Source organism: Zea mays, chromosome 2 (genome assembly GCF_902167145.1).
Source record: "Zea mays cultivar B73 chromosome 2, Zm-B73-REFERENCE-NAM-5.0, whole genome shotgun sequence".
NCBI lineage: Eukaryota > Viridiplantae > Streptophyta > Magnoliopsida > Poales > Poaceae > Zea > Zea mays.
This window is the reverse complement of record NC_050097.1, coordinates 22831669-22848381: the sequence shown is the minus strand read 5'-3', so window position 1 is coordinate 22848381 and position 16713 is coordinate 22831669. Positions and strand designations below refer to the sequence as shown.

At 43.9% G+C, this 16713-nt stretch overlaps 1 protein-coding gene across 1 annotated transcript; it reads left to right on the top strand.

Moving 5' to 3' along the window:
• LOC100382076 (Pentatricopeptide repeat-containing protein) lies at positions 1–2026 on the top strand. The gene is made up of 2 exons (NM_001174839.1): positions 1–472; positions 812–2026. The coding sequence occupies exons 1-2, from the start codon at positions 83–85 to the stop codon at positions 1961–1963; spliced, it is 1542 nt and encodes a 513-aa protein (NP_001168310.1). The 5' UTR covers positions 1–82; the 3' UTR covers positions 1964–2026.
• The last annotated feature ends 14687 nt before the right edge of the window (positions 2027–16713 follow it).

Genomic DNA, 16713 nt, shown 5'->3' with positions numbered 1-16713 from the left:
CTCCCTTCAGGCTTTCATCCGCATTCCGCAGGCCGCAGCGGAAGCCGCCCTCCTCCTCGGCCGCCCCGCACGCTAGCTCACCATGCTGCTCCATCTCGTCACCTCCTCCCCCCTAACCCCGGCATGCCCCTCGCCTAAGCGGCGTACGTGTGTCGTTGCGGCGGCAGTTCTAGTGACTGTGAGATGTGCGGCCTCCTCCTCGTCGAGCACCCCGTCGTCATCTGCATCGGAGGCTGCTGCTGCCGGGCAGCGGGTGGCGAAGGTGCACAGCTACGGGACGGTGGATTACGAGCGTCGATCTCCACTGCGTTGGGGCACCCTGTACCGGCGCATCGCTGTGGGGCACGGCGGGCGGCCCGTGGGGCGCACGCTGGGGGCGTGGGACGAGGGGGAGCGCCGCCTCGACAAGTGGGAGCTCTGCCGCATCGCCAAGGAGCTCCGGAAGTTCAGGAGGTTCAACCTCGCGCTCCAGGTAGTTATACTTTTGCGATCCGCATGCATGATTCCTCCCACCGACCCATTCCCCTTCGGTTTCAGCCAGTGCGACTGTATTGGTTGAAACGATTTATTCGTGAACCTGAAACCCAATTGAAAAGTAGGTACTGCTTAAGCGGCGTAAGATCAATAATTAGGGGTAAGAAACAATAGCTTGGTTCGCTTACCCATCTCACAAATCCTTTCGCTGCTCACCATGCGAAAATGCTTATTGGCATTAGAATCTACAACATTCTTGCTGCACCTTCTGATGGCCAAACATAAGAGTGTTAGCCTCGATATTGGTTCTCATCAAAATTTTCCATCACATGAACAGGTTTACGATTGGATGACAGAGCGCAGAGATAGATTTCCTCTCTCATCGAGTGACATGGCAATCCAGTTGGATCTGATTGCCAAAGTACGTGGTGTTCCACATGCTGAGAAATACTTTGACGAGCTCCCTGATGCGATGAAGGACAAGCGGACGTACGGTTCCCTTCTGAATGTTTACGCCCAAGCTATGATGAAAGAGAAAACAGAAGAAACATTTGAGCAAATGAGGAAGAAAGGATTTGCGTCTGATACATTACCTTGTAATGTGCTGATGAATTTCTATGTGGATTCTGGAGAACCTGATGAAGTGCTGGCAATTATTGATGAGATGAAGGAAAGAAATGTTTCTTTTGATGTCTGCACTTACAACATTTGGATAAAAAGTTGTGCGGCTAAACAAGATGCTGAAGAAATGGAGCAAGTCTTTAGCCAAATGATTGCTGATGAGTCTGTCGTTGCCAATTGGACTACTTATACCACTCTGGCTAGCATGTATCTTAAGCTAGGAAACTCTGAGAAGGCAGAAGAATGCTTGAAAGATGCTGAAAAGAGAACAACAGGCCGGGAGAAAAAGTGTTTTCACTATCTCATGACGCTGTATAGCCATCTTGGGAAGAAGGAAGAAGTTTACCGAATTTGGAACTGGTATAAGGCAACTTTCCCTATGATTCATAACCTGGGTTACCAGGAGTTACTGTCTGCTCTTATAAGAATAGGAGATATCGAGGGAGCCGAGCTTCTATATGAGGAATGGGCATCCAAAAGCTATAGTTTTGATCCTAAGACCATGAACATTTTATTAGCATGGTATGCTAAAGAAGGTCTGATTACAAAGGCTGAGCAAACTGTGAATCGATTTGTTGAGAAAGGTGGAAATCCCAAGCCAAACACCTGGGAAATCCTTGCCACAGCCTACATGAATGATGATAAAATATCTGAAGCTCTGTCATGCATGGAAAAAGCCACGGCAGTTAAAAGTGCAAGTAAATGGAAACCGAGACCCACCAACGTTGAGACTCTCCTAGCAAGTTTCAAGGAGAAGAATGACGCAGAGGGTGCAGACAGGTTAGTGAGTGTCCTTACAAGTAGAGGATGTGCTGAGGACGAAGAATACAAGTCACTGATTGACACCTATGCTTTTGCGGGCACATAGCATGGAGACGGTGCATGATATCATTGAATCAATGATATGATGAGTATGACGCACTGAACAATCACATTACTTGCCCATAATGTTTCTAAAATAGTACCATGAGAACCTATTGCTCTCGTAAGTTCATCTGGTACAGTTACATCCATCAGAGAGGTCAGATAAAATGCATTCGATCAGTTGTCCCCCTAGACGAAATCAGAAAAATGAGATACATAGATCTTTCCGGTCACTTGGCTTAGATAGAAATCCTCAAAATGTTTCTTCAAATTAAAATCCTCAAAATGTCAACATGACACTTAGATGGCTTCTTTGTACTTCCTATTGTATATTTATATTATTTTTTAGGATTAATCAAGCCTTCTCAGTGCAAATACTTATTTTATTAGCAACTGGTTTAGTTTGTTTATTTTCTGTCCCCGTGGCTTAATTCCATAACCTCTATTTCTGTACCCATATGCTGCTCTTCCACATCCACACTGACCAAATGTTGATGTCCTGTTGAGCCTCAACGATCGACGCTCCTCCTAGTACAAATGAAGTTTATCCATTGATGCTCCCTTCATAACCTTTCGCTTATCTGTATCCTCCTCTATAGCCTTATGGATATTCATACGCTCTTTCTCCATATGGCTTGTGTGGTGTTCCTCCTTATGGTGCTCCTCTTATGTTCCTCCCACCTATGGTGCTCTTCCCACATATGGTGTCCTTGCTCCTCTTGCTTCCTCAGGCACGGTAGTGCCACAACGATGTGCCCTCTAAGCAGTCCGTGTTCTTCGATGTATCATAGTTCCAACAACGACATGATTAGACTAAGATGGAGGATGAAAGGCTTGTAAGTACACATACACCTTTATGAATTCCAAACATTTTGCAAGTAGAGAACATTTTGTGAGTTACATTTGTAGGTGCATGTGTGGTTAATGCACTTCATTGACGACTTTTATGGAGGATGAAAGGCTTGAAAGTACACGTACACATTTATGAATTCCAAACTTTTTTGCAAGTAGAGAACATTTTGTGAGTTACATTTGTAGGTGCATGTGTGGTTAATGCACTTCATTGATGACTTTTGGGGCCAGATAGTGACCACGCACAACTGCACAATGGGGCCTCCTTCTGATCATATCGCCAAACAGCTCAAGGATTGGTGATCCACGAGCAATCGAAAGGTCACTCTCTTCAATAACATCTACAAACGCTTGTCCGTGGCCTGGCCAAACGAATCAGATGATACTCAAATGCTACAAGCGGTAAAGGATAGCTTCCACAACAAGTCCGGTGTAACTAAATTCAAGCTAAAGCACACATCGTTTGCACTTTGTTATCAACCAAAGTGATGTGTGTGTGGCTCGAAATGATGTGCAAAAGCAGTGAAGTTAGGGTGTGTTTGGTTGGAGAGTCAAATAGAATAGAGTGGTTCTATTCCAGTATTTAAGAATGGAGTCGTTCTATTTTGCATTTGGCAAGAAGAACAGAGCCACTCCATTTTTTGTTTGATTGAAGAGTAGAAGCTCTATTCTTTGTTTGGTTGGAGAGCCATTGTCACACCTGGATTTTAGGGAGTCCAAAACCCGGGCGCGAAATACTCACCAAATGTGCTAGAATCAAGTCTCACACATATGATAACTCATGGTACAGAAACGAATGTCACATCATTAATATATAATGGAGTTCTGTACAAAATAGATAAATAATTACATCATATGAAGACAACGATCTAGCAACTAAAGTTAACTGGGAGACGATGACCTAGACCTCTTACGAACTCAACACAACATCCGTCATGCGCCTCATCCTGGGTACCTGTTCTTGACCTGGAGGATGTGAGTACAACAAGGGTGAGCTCACATACGTTCATCGCTCAACAAGTTGTGGGTAATAATGTGCATCAACTCACCAAAGGTGAGAGTTCATGTGAAGTGTAAGGCTTACTAAAGGAGATGGTTAAAGCTGAGCATTGCTTTTAAAGTTAGTCAAAATTTTATTAGCAGATACTAGGTATAAGTAGATACCAACCCAACTAAATAAGAGATCAAGATTAATAACAACACTCACAATGCAATGCAAATGACAAATTGAGTTTAATTCCATAAGTTAATCATGTGAGTGTCCGAGCCACTCATGACCGTGACTACGACTGATATACCAGTTTTACACTCTGCAAAAGTTGCACATCTTTACCCAAAAGTTATGTTACCCATTTGTCACGGTGTTGTACGGACCCCATACACCTCTACCAAGGAAGCGAGGCAGTGTAGCACTACGTGGCCTTTCCAAAGTTCCACTAGTTCGAGAAAACCCGCTACAGATTCAAGACGAATGAAGCATAACATTTCTCGTCCGAAAAGCTTTACAAACAGTTCGACCCGAGGACCTCCCTATACTCTAGCAGCGACGTCTCCCAGCTTGCCCCAACCCGGGTAAGGTAATCTCTCCCTAGCTTTCCTAATTACTTGGCCAAGGGCGTCCCATTCCACCCTTGTGGTAGCACTGCTTTCCCGAGTGGTTCTCCATGTTCCAATTAATAATATGATCTTATCATGAACAATAATTAAACAACAACATAATTGAAACATGATCATAATAAAACACTAGTTTTCCAAAACCAGGTAAAGAAATAGCAAATCTACTCAATAGTTCATTTGTATGCAAGATGGGGGATAAACAATGCTAGGAAACCTATTAGGTCCCATCAAATTAACATGAGCATGTCACAGTGATTAACAGCGAATATTATTAGGTAAAATGGAGTGATCAAGGGCACAACTTGTGTGAGACTCGAGATTCCTAGGTACCAACTTGGTCTTCAGATGCTCGTGACCTCACTATTAATCATAGCCATACAAACAAACATGGTATAGGCAAAATTAACATCACACCAAACATAAGAACAAACAACATAATGACGTTCTACTCATTGTAACGAGGTCGTAGGTTCAAGAATCACTAAAATTAGAGTTATGGTTTAAAAGATATAGTCTTCGAAGGATCTTATGTGATTTAAATATGAAACACTAGGTTCTCTGTTGATTACTATAAATCATGTGATCAAAATATTCTAAATAAAGAACTATTTCAACTTTAATCTAAGGTATAACATGTTTAGAGTTTACATTTAGATCAAATTATAATCATGGACATGTAAGCTTCGATTAGAAGAGTTAATCTAGTAAATATAGGTTAGACAAAGATCTTAATAATAAAGGTATGTGATATGGTACAATTATTGTGTTATGTGTAGACAATATTATTATGAAGCTAACACAACTGGAATGGGTTCAAACGGAGTTATATCGAAGAAGTTATTGATTTTCAAAGTATTTTATATTAATTTTACACTCTAAAATTATCTAGGGGTGTTTAACTGTCTCCAACAAGGCACTGTAAATGGCACTGAACGCTAAATTTAGAGGAGAAAGACATCCGCTACCTCTCCAACAACAGACTACAAACGGATCGGTAAAATATAGTGCAGGTACGGTGTACTCTAAATCTAAAGTATTTCATTTCATCCACTATCCATCCACAAGCATGTGGAAGCCTGCCAGATGTCAGCGCTATGGAGAAAAGCAAGGAAGAGGAGAGAAGTGTGCACGTCGCCGGCGACCAATAAACAAAAGAAATAAACAGGAGGAGAGAGAAGGATCTTTGAGACCAATAAAGAAGAACGACAGTTCTATTTATTTGTTATTTCTGGTTCTCATTTTTTAGCATGTATTTCACAACGAATTGCAATCTATAAACGAGTCAGTTTTTTAAAAAAATACAGCTGCGAAAAACTGTGTTAATATGGTTCCAAAATTACATATAATGAGATATAGAGGACCGAATTTAGAGGATGCTGCTGGAGATGAAGAAGATATAGAGGATAGAATCTTTTAGGGTGTGCTGTAAAGGACAAAGAATATTCTTTTAGAGGATGAAATTTAGGGGACGTTGTCGGTGTTTTGGGTCCGACCGCACACCCGGGGTTGCCCCTCAAGGTGTTTTTAGGAGTAGGACAGTGTCGCCGACTGTAGCTAAATGGTTCGTGCCGGATGCACGAGGAATAGTGGACAGTGTTTACAGATTCGGGCCGCTTGGAGATGCGTAACACCCTACGTCCTGGTGAGAATGCTTTACGTGGTGGATTACAAGGGAGCTCTCTAACACTAGAGAGTAGAGAGTTGGGGTGGATGGCTGAGTAGTGAGATCGATCGTTCTGAAGGGGTGCCCCCTAGGCCTTATATATTCGACCGTGAGGCAATACATGCGGATGTGATAACAATGCGCACCTAAGAGATAGTGAACTGATTGAGTCTATCTTCCTATAGTTCTGCCGACTTATCCTCGTCTGGTTCCGTTGTACGGGGCTCCAGCGCAGGAAAGTCGGGTCTCTGTTGTGGTTGCTTGCTCAACGTTGTTGGCCCATCCGGGCTCGTACCGATCCGGCCTTATGTCGATCTGCTTCACTGGTCGTTCTTCCCCAGGCCCATGAAGGGACGACCTTACGATTTATTGGGCCCTTGGGCGAGGTCTTTTATCCTTCCAGTGGACCCAGGGGATATCTGTCCCCCACAAGCCCCCGATCTTTGGGTTGATTTTGAGATAATCAGCCCAAAGATCCTAGGTCCAGCTTGCGGTCTTCGTTTATGGCAAGAAATGCTTTCCGGGCAGTTTGGTAAAAACGATTTCTCACTGTCTCCTTCTGCTTTGATCACTCGAAAACTGGTGCTCTGTCTCACACTCGTGCCTTGGAGATCAGCATTTCGTACTGTAGGATCCTGAACTTCATTGGGTGCACCGGAGATACACCTAATGGGTGTAGCCCCCGAGCTTCGAGCGGATTTTTGAAAATAATCCACTCGAAGGTCTTCATCAGAAATCATTTTTATTTTCCGCTTGCACTTTGTTGGAGGCCAGCCTTGCCTTTAATCTTGCCATATGCTTTAGAAGTTAGCATTATCTTGACTTGAAATGGCGATTCATGGGGTGCACTGGAGGTGCACCCAATGGGTGTAGCCCCCGAGCTTCGAGTGGATTTTTGAAAATAATCCACTCGAAGGTCTTCATTTCGTGTCCTTTTGCTGAGAGTCATCCTTTCTTTTTCCGAATGCCTTAGAGGTCAGCATTATGTCATCGATATAATGCTTTAGAGGTCAGCATATATTTTGTCTTTGAGGCCGAGTTCGTGATCTGCCCATATCTTGCTAGGTGGTGCAATTTATTTGATCTGCGACTGATTGGACGTTCGATGGACGTCCCCTGGCTAGTCTTCATGTCGCTTCTGTCGGTCAGACTTTGTACTTCACCGGCTATATTTGGCTTTCCTTTGATCCTTACTGATATCTCATTTTTGTCTTGAGGTATTCATTGCATGCCCTGCACGGATGTGACAGTTTTGAAAAATATACTGATAATTCCTGGGCGTCCCCCCAATGGGCGTGGGCAAGGGATGGCTTGGTACGCTGAGTGTTTTAGCCGGTTGCTTCTGAGTAGTAATGTGATGTGACGGTAGGTGTAATCATATCGCCCGCGCAGTTGACTGGAGTCCCAATAGGTGTTGCGTTGCGTGAAACGGCGTCAGCCGCCTGACGTATCTTCAGACGGGTTGAAGCGTATATTGAATATTTTGTGACTGTTCAGTGACCGTGGTAGGAGGTGAGCGGTTGCCTTCTTCTTCTATAAATAGTGTCTTTGCCTCTCTGGTTTTTTCACATCTCTTGTTGTTCTCTGCTGCTTGCTTTCTTCTTCTCCCTTCATTTCCACCATGGGCAAGAGTACAAACGCAAGCGCGAGCCGACTCCTCCATCGGAGGACTTCGGCGACTCGGAATACTCGGAGGAGGAGTTCTCCTCCGAGTCCGAGGGGTCCCCGGCTCCCGTCTCTCCCCTGGCGTCGTCTGACGATTCAGACGACTCCTAGGGGATTGCCGTGGAGGTCTGGACTTATATCCGGGCCGTCAAGCGCTCCAGACTCGAGGGCTCGGATGAGTCGGAGTACTCCTCGGACGAGGAGGACTCTTCGGACTCGTCCGAGGAGGGCGGTGGCGGCGATGGCGGAGACGACGACGACGACGGAGGCGACGGTGACGACGGCGACGATGGCGGTGACGGCGGCAGCAGGGGCGGCAACAGCGGTAGCAGGGGCGGCAACGGCGGCAGCAGCAGGGGCAGCAACGGCGGCGGCAGCAGCAAGGGCAGCAACAAGGCCAGTGGCTAGATGCCACTGATCTTTAGATGTTAATATAGGTTAGAAGTAGTATAATGAAATAATGTAGTAGTAGTTAGTAGTGTAGAGTAGTAGAGTGTAGCGTAATAGTAGTAGTAATAGTAGGGAAGTATCAACTCATAACGAGTTGATTTGTAAGTTCTGTAACTTCCATTAATGAAGAATGATTTCGTCTCCTCATGTGTTGATTATTTTGCTTCATAGTCAGTTGATGGTTGTCGCGATATTTATTGTCTGTGATGTTCTCTATCTGTTATGCTTGTGTCGTAACTTGGAGTTCTCGAATCATTCCTCCGTTTGCCTTATTTGTGAAGTCGATTCCTCTAGAATAGTAGCTGAGTAACTCGGGCATCATATCGTCGCTTTTAGGGGTGATGGCCGAGTTATTATTGTCAACATTTACGCTTCTGAAGTAGCGTCCAAATGATGACGAAGCCACATCAGCGTTGGAATGATTGATGACCACGTCGGCGCTTTTAGAGGTAACAGCCGAGTGACTTATGACGACGTCGGCGTTTTAGAGATAACTGCCGAGTGACTGAAGACGACGTCGGCGTTTTAGAGATAACTGCCGAGTGACTGAAGACGACGTCGACGTTTTAGAGATAACTGCCGAGTGACTGAAGATGACGTCAGCATTTTAGAGATAACTGCCGAGTGAATGATGGTAACGTCGGCGTTTTAGAAATAACAGCCGAGTTAGAACGGGCTGCGTCGGCCACTTTGAAGGTAATAGCCGAGTGATGATGTGGCACACCGGTGCTTTAGAAGTAACCGCCGGGTGATGACATGGCACACCGGTGTTTTAGAAGTAACCGCCGGGTGATGACATGGCACGCCGATGTTTTAGAAGTAATCGCCGGGTGATGACTGGGCGCTTTTTGGAAACTGTATCTGAAAGTTCCCTTTGACCCGGGAACAGGATCTGGATGTCGCCTAGAGGGGGGGGTGAATAGGCGAATAAAACTTATTACTTTAAAACTGAAATTCTTACTCTACTCGAAGACTTAGTACGCAGTGGAATGAGAAGACTCTTCGAGTAGGTCGCAGCGGAATGGAAGATCCTGTCTCAATATGTCCTGCACTTCAAATCAAGCTTATAACACAGATAAGTATTGAAGCGCAGATATAAAAACGAGTAAGGCAGAGAGTCAGGATAGAACAGAGCACACAGACGCAAGGGTTTATCCCGAGGTTCGGCCAAGCCTGAAATGCTTGCCTAGTCCTCGTTGGAGTCAGCCACACCTGGGCTTGGAGTCTATTTCAACTCCTTCCTCCGTTTGCTCAGATCTGTCAATATGACAGATAGAGCCTTTCACTATTGAGTGGGGTTACAACAGAACCGCGGCTGCTTACAAACTTCTTGGCAGCACTCCGGCAGAGTAACGATATGCTCAAGACCTTGCTCTAGCTCTAAGCAGCACTTCTCCTCTCTCTAAAGGCTTATAGCTGTGCCTTCTACACAAATTAGAGAGATACGCACAAGAGGGAGAGTGAGAATTGATCCGAGTGATGTCTACACTTGTTGGCTGCACTTATTCATTGCTTGAGGCGCCTAGGGGTCCCTTTTATAGGCACAAGGGGCCTAGGAGCCGTTGGAAGCAAACCAGGAAGGCAAATCTTGCCTTCTGTCGGGTGGCGCACCGGACAGTCCGGTGCACACCGGACACTGTCCGGTGCCCGATTTCTTTCCTTCTATGGCGAAGCCGACCGTTGGCAGTCTTGGAGCCGTTGGCGCACCGGACATGTCCGGTGTACACCGGACAGTCCGGTGCCTCCATCTAGCCGTTGGTTCAGCCACGTGTCCCGCGCAGATCGCGCGGCCGACCGTTGGCCCGGCCGACCGTTGGCTCACCGGACAGTCCGGTGCACACCGGACAGTCCGGTGAATTTTAGCCGAACGTCGCCGACGAATTCCCGAGAGCGGTCTTTTCACCAGAGTTAGCCTGGCGCACCGGACACTGTCCGGTGCACCACCGGACACTGTCCGGTGCACCACCGGACAGTCCGGTGCACCACCGGACAGTCCGGTGCACTCAGACTGAGCAGAACCTTGGCTGTACACAGCCAAGCCTTTGCACCTCGTTCCTTTTCTTCTTCTTTCTGTTTCTATCACTTAGACAAGTATATTAGTACACTAAAACCAATGTACCAAGTCTAGAAACATACCTTCACTTAATTATTACATCCATAGCATTTCACATGCTTGAGCTTTGATGTTGGACTCATAAATCATCAAGTCGGCTTGACTTGATCTGGATTGACATTTCTTAGCTCCAACATCCTGCAAAGGTCACATAGAACATTTCCAAACATAGGAACAACCCAAACTAAAGATCAAGATGAACTTAGCTCTTTTGGGCTGCTTCCAGTTCTGGTTTTGACACTTGTTCTCCTTCTAGTGACCTTGATCTCCTTCTTAGAACTTGGTCTTGAGCCTTATGACCTACACCACATAACTGTAGCTATTACCTCATTGGCTGTAAGTCACGTCCTTATGTAGTGATCCTTGATGTGCCGTAGCTGTTCTCAACTCGATCACCCTTGACTTTGCAAGCCTTCTTCTTCACCCTTGGCTTTGGGTTCCTCAGCCTCCTTGACCTTCTCCCGTGCACTTGGTACCTCGAAGCTCTTCTTGCCTCCGTCCTTGGCTTGATCAGTTGTCTCCGAGCTACGCACCCGAGTATCACTTTTGCAATGTCCAACTTACTTGTGATGTCCATTATGTATCCATAATCCAGTTCTTGGACCATCACATTTGTTCACTTGTGTTGAACCCTGTAGGCTTTACCTTAAGCACCTGTTCAACACTTAGTACACTTGTTAGTCCTTTAATTGAGTTGTCATCCAAACACCAAAACTCACAAGAGAGCTTTCAATCTCCCCCTTTTTGGTGATTGATGGCAACACAATTAAAGCTTACATACGAATAAGATTTGAAGCACAAATTTGAATTCTAAGATTATAGAATGCTCCCCCTAAGTATGTGCTTACTTCAAAAACATAATTTTGTCCTCAGACTCCAATTTGCACATACTTAGGCAATTCGAAACATTTCTACACCTTAGCACTTTTTAGGATGCATTGTGTCAAGAATCAAACCATGATGCTATAACACACACATGCACATAATCAGAGTTAAACACCGTTCAAATTAGTGGATATATCACAGGAATATCAACCTACCACTATTCACCTTTAAGATACCAATTCAAACTAATACCAATTTAAACTAAGACACTAATTTAAGACAATCTTAAAGCACCATTAACCACATGACTATCTATAACACTATAGAAGCCAAAAAATTCATCGCAGCGGAAACACTAGTCCATATGAGCAACATTGCAAGAAACATATGAACAACACACTTGGCAAAGCTCAAACTAACACATCACCCATTAGGATAAGCTTTCCTCTCAGGTTGAGATAAGCTTTAATACACAAATTCTCCCCCTTTGACATCAAACACCAAAAACCATACTCAAGCAAGAACATATGATGATGTCAAGGGACAGCAGGGTGTTAAGGAGGAAAATGACTATCAAAACTCCCCCTTACTTATTGAGCATATGCACTATCAACATTAAGGAGAGATACATATATGCAAAAAGATTAATACTTCCGTTTGTACCTTTACCATGTTGTAGTGTACTTCTCATCTTGAAAGTATTTAATCTCTCGAGAGCTTCTCCACACTTGTGCCTGATTCTTTATCCTAACTTTTTCTTGTTGCTAAGACACCAAACTTAGAACAAGTTATAGTATTGGGCACAAGAAGAAACTTCTATTCTAATGATTATCAAAAGATGTCAAATGAAGCAAACTATCACAGCTACCAATTGAAAAATCATCACTGTCATAGCTCCATGATATTTCAAGATAAGCATCTAGGATCACCAACTATTATAGAGCACGAGCAACCTTTAAATACGTAATTACTTACGACTTTAGATACCAATTACTAGACTTGTGGAGGTACCCAAGTCCTGATCGCTCCATTTCTTGCTCATCTTCCCTTTTCCACCTTGAGACTATATAGGATCACTCAAAAGAAAACAGTTAGTCTCAAAAGACACAAGTTATGTGTGCTCCCCCTAAAGTTGTGCATCAAGTATTTGAATGACTTGCACCTTGTACGTTCTAGCGTCCTCAGAAGTAAAAGGGAAACATACCTTGGTCTAGGCATAATATATCAATTTCATCACAAAAAGATACCAATTGAATAGATGAGATAATACAACTTATGACTAGTGGAAACAATGCATGCCTCATGATATATAACATTTAAAAACACCAAGGCACGCTTCACACATGATGATCATTGCAACACATATACCAATTGAAAAACGACAAGATCATACATATAAAGCACAATGTCTAAGCACACCATGATTAAGAAGTATTTTCTTAGGTACACCAAAGGAAACAACATTTTAAAGCATAAAGCACCTAAGCCAAGATACTACCAATTGAAAGGCAGGAACATAGCTATGATCACAATCAACGGAACTTCAAGATATTCAATGAAATTGCATAGTTCCATTCTCCATACCTTTGCCTTTTACCTGAATGCCATGAGATTCATTCTTTTAGGTATTGTGTAGTGAGAGCACATGTTGTCACCAATTTAGGGCTCCTTTTGCTAATGCACCCTCTCAGACACAACATGGATTTCTTGTTTTGGTATACACAGAGTACCAAGACAAAGTAATCATGTGAACATGGACTAAACAAAACTATCATGCTTGCACATAGGTTAATCATTGAAAAAAACACATAGCATGACTTACAAAAAGATACATGTTTATCCACATACACTAAGAGAGTTAATCATGGTGGATATATCAAATGAAAAGCTACCCATTGAATGATTCAAGATATATTCCCTATAAAGCACCAGTCATGATTAAACAAACATCATTATGATTCATTTAACACAAGCCATTATAAAGCATCACTACTCCAAAGATAGGTAGCACAACAAGCCAACTTTAAGAGCAATACTAAATTGCAGTTATGTACTTAAAATTCACGGGTACCGTCCTTTGGAGAGCAAGTTGCAGATTCTCATCAAGGTCCTTTGTTTGATTCACCAATAATGATTAAGGACCTATTCACCTTATTTCACTTGAGATGAACATGGGATTAGTGTTGCACAATAATTCAACCTTGGATCAATAAATAGACATTAAGATTGATAGCTTAAGCATAGAGTTCGAATTAACTATCTTAAGCTCTCCCAGGGTCTCCAGTTCATCTCAAGGTACCTGCATGGTCTAGTTAGCACAGTTTGGTACCCACCTCGGTATGGGTCCATAATCATCTAAATGTGCCTTTGGTACCCAAATAGCCTTTATGCTAGTTCTAGGTGATCTTGTTATAGATCTAGCACAGGTGTATGATTTGGGTCTCCTAAGCGAATGAGATTGAGACAAATTTACTTGCTTAGAGACCTCACCGTTATTACATACCTTCGATAGATGACCCTGCTCACCACACAGTAAAGGACAAGCAGTGATCGTGTGGTTCTTGTCATTGCATCCAAAGCATCTCCTTATCCCTTCACCCTTGTTGGTGTATGGACACGATGCGATGAGGTGTCCTGACTTGTTGCACTTAAAACACCTCCTTTTCCCTTTTCTCTTCTTAGATGACATAGAGAAAAGATCAGTGCAAACAACATGATTAATTGAATCTTTACCTTTTTCCAAGCTCATGTTGATTTCTTTATTTTTAGGAACATTCTTCTTATTGAGCTTGACACTTGCTGCAGTTTTTCCTTTCTCAAGCTTCTTCACCACGCGCCCGTGGATATCTTGAGAGAGTTGAGCAATGTGTCTTCTCCTTAGTTGTCTTTGTTTCTTGTTCCCACACAATTTCTTTTGTGACCCTGCAGCTTGATGCTTATTCAAACATTGGCTTTCTTTTGACCAGCAGGGGTTAGCACATGGTGATGAATGTGTACTTGTGCAAGAATGAAGTTCACATGAATTTAAGTTCGTAATTACGACCTCATGAGCAACTTCAAGCATGATATGCCTATCCAAGAGATTATCATGATAACAAGACAATAAGTCATATTTTTGAGTCAGAGCAAGGTTATCATGACTCAGCAATTCTACTTTATTCCTAAGCATAGAATTTTCAATTTTAAGTTGAGCAGCATTAGATAATACATCATGATTATTTCTTTGCTCAATTAGAATCGATTCATACCGTTGGACCAAATTCCCATGAGAGTATTTTAGCTCCTCATGTTCTTTGGTCATCTTCTCCAGGCTATCATTGGTTTTGATGAGAGTCTCCTCTAGCCTGAGAAGCGTCTCGCCTTGTTCTTTGTTCCTTCTCAACAACTTAACCAGGAGAGCTTTGTCTGCTTTGTTGAGATGGTTGTAGAAACGGCGAATCTCCTCTTCTTCCATATCATCGGTCTCATTTTCCCTGTCATTAATGTCAGTGGAAGCAATATAGGAAAATGTACCTTGTGATGATGAAGATTCATCCTCGCTATCATCCTCATATTCCTCCTCATCATGGCTTTCGTCTCCACCGTCATTGTTAGCAATAAAACATTTATCACTAGTGGAGAACAAACCTGTCGACGAGGTGGATTCATCGTTTGGGTGCCATCGTTCTTGTTCTTCTCCCTTTGAATGGTTAGTATCACAAGTAATGTAGGGAGTAGGAGCATCACAGTTTGCCATAGAATATTTTTCTTTAATTCTATTCCATAAATCATGAGCATCAACAATTAAATTATTACCACTACTCATGATGGCAAAATAAGCACCTCTAGAAAGAGAATCAACTAAGATGCTGCAAGCACGGTGATTGAGAGAAAAACATCTTAGTTCATCATTAGAGGGATTTTTACTAATATCAGATGGAAAAATACTTCTACTAAAGATCTGTCTCAAATCAGAATCAACACTCATGAAAGCATTATAAATAGAGACAGACCAAGATTTGTAATTAGAGCCATCGCCTAAAAGAATTTCTACAGTTACCTCTTGTGACGACATCGTTATCTCCGGACGGCTAAGCCCACACTGGAGAGGCCTAGCTCCGATACCAATTGAAAGTTCCCTTTGACCCGGGAACAGGATCTGGATGTCGCCTAGAGGGGGGGGGGGTGAATAGGCGAATAAAACTTATTACTTTAAAACTGAAATTCTTACTCTACTCGAAGACTTAGTACGCAGTGGAATGAGAAGACTCTTCGAGTAGGTCGCAGCGGAATGGAAGATCCTGTCTCAATATGTCCTGCACTTCAAATCAAGCTTATAACACAGATAAGTATTGAAGCGCAGATATAAAAACGAGTAAGGCAGAGAGTCAGGATAGAACAGAGCACACAGACGCAAGGGTTTATCCCGAGGTTCGGCCAAGCCTGAAATGCTTGCCTAGTCCTCGTTGGAGTCAGCCACACCTGGGCTTGGAGTCTATTTCAACTCCTTCCTCCGTTTGCTCAGATCTGTCAATATGACAGATAGAGCCTTTCACTATTGAGTGGGGTTACAACAGAACCGCGGCTGCTTACAAACTTCTTGGCAGCACTCCGGCAGAGTAACGATATGCTCAAGACCTTGCTCTAGCTCTAAGCAGCACTTCTCCTCTCTCTAAAGGCTTATAGCTGTGCCTTCTACACAAATTAGAGAGATACGCACAAGAGGGAGAGTGAGAATTGATCCGAGTGATGTCTACACTTGTTGGCTGCACTTATTCATTGCTTGAGGCGCCTAGGGGTCCCTTTTATAGGCACAAGGGGCCTAGGAGCCGTTGGAAGCAAACCAGGAAGGCAAATCTTGCCTTCTGTCGGGTGGCGCACCGGACAGTCCGGTGCACACCGGACACTGTCCGGTGCCCGATTTCTTTCCTTCTATGGTGAAGCCGACCGTTGGCAGTCTTGGAGCCGTTGGCGCACCGGACATGTCCGGTGTACACCGGACAGTCCGGTGCCTCCATCTAGCCGTTGGTTCAGCCACGTGTCCCGCGCAGATCGCGCGGCCGACCGTTGGCCCGGCCGACCGTTGGCTCACCGGACAGTCCGGTGCACACCGGACAGTCCGGTGCACACCGGACAGTCCGGTGAATTTTAGCCGAACGTCGCCGACGAATTCCCGAGAGCGGTCTTTTCACCAGAGTTAGCCTGGCGCACCGGACACTGTCCGGTGCACCACCGGACACTGTCCGGTGCACCACCGGACAGTCCGGTGCACTCAGACTGAGCAGAACCTTGGCTGTACACAGCCAAGCCTTTGCACCTCGTTCCTTTTCTTCTTCTTTCTGTTTCTATCACTTAGACAAGTATATTAGTACACTAAAACCAATGTACCAAGTCTAGAAACATACCTTCACTTAATTATTACATCCATAGCATTTCACATGCTTGAGCTTTGATGTTGGACTCATAAATCATCAAGTCGGCTTGACTTGATCTGGATTGACATTTCTTAGCTCCAACATCCTGCAAAGGTCACATAGAACATTTCCAAACATAGGAACAACCCAAACTAAAGATCAAGATGAACTTAGCT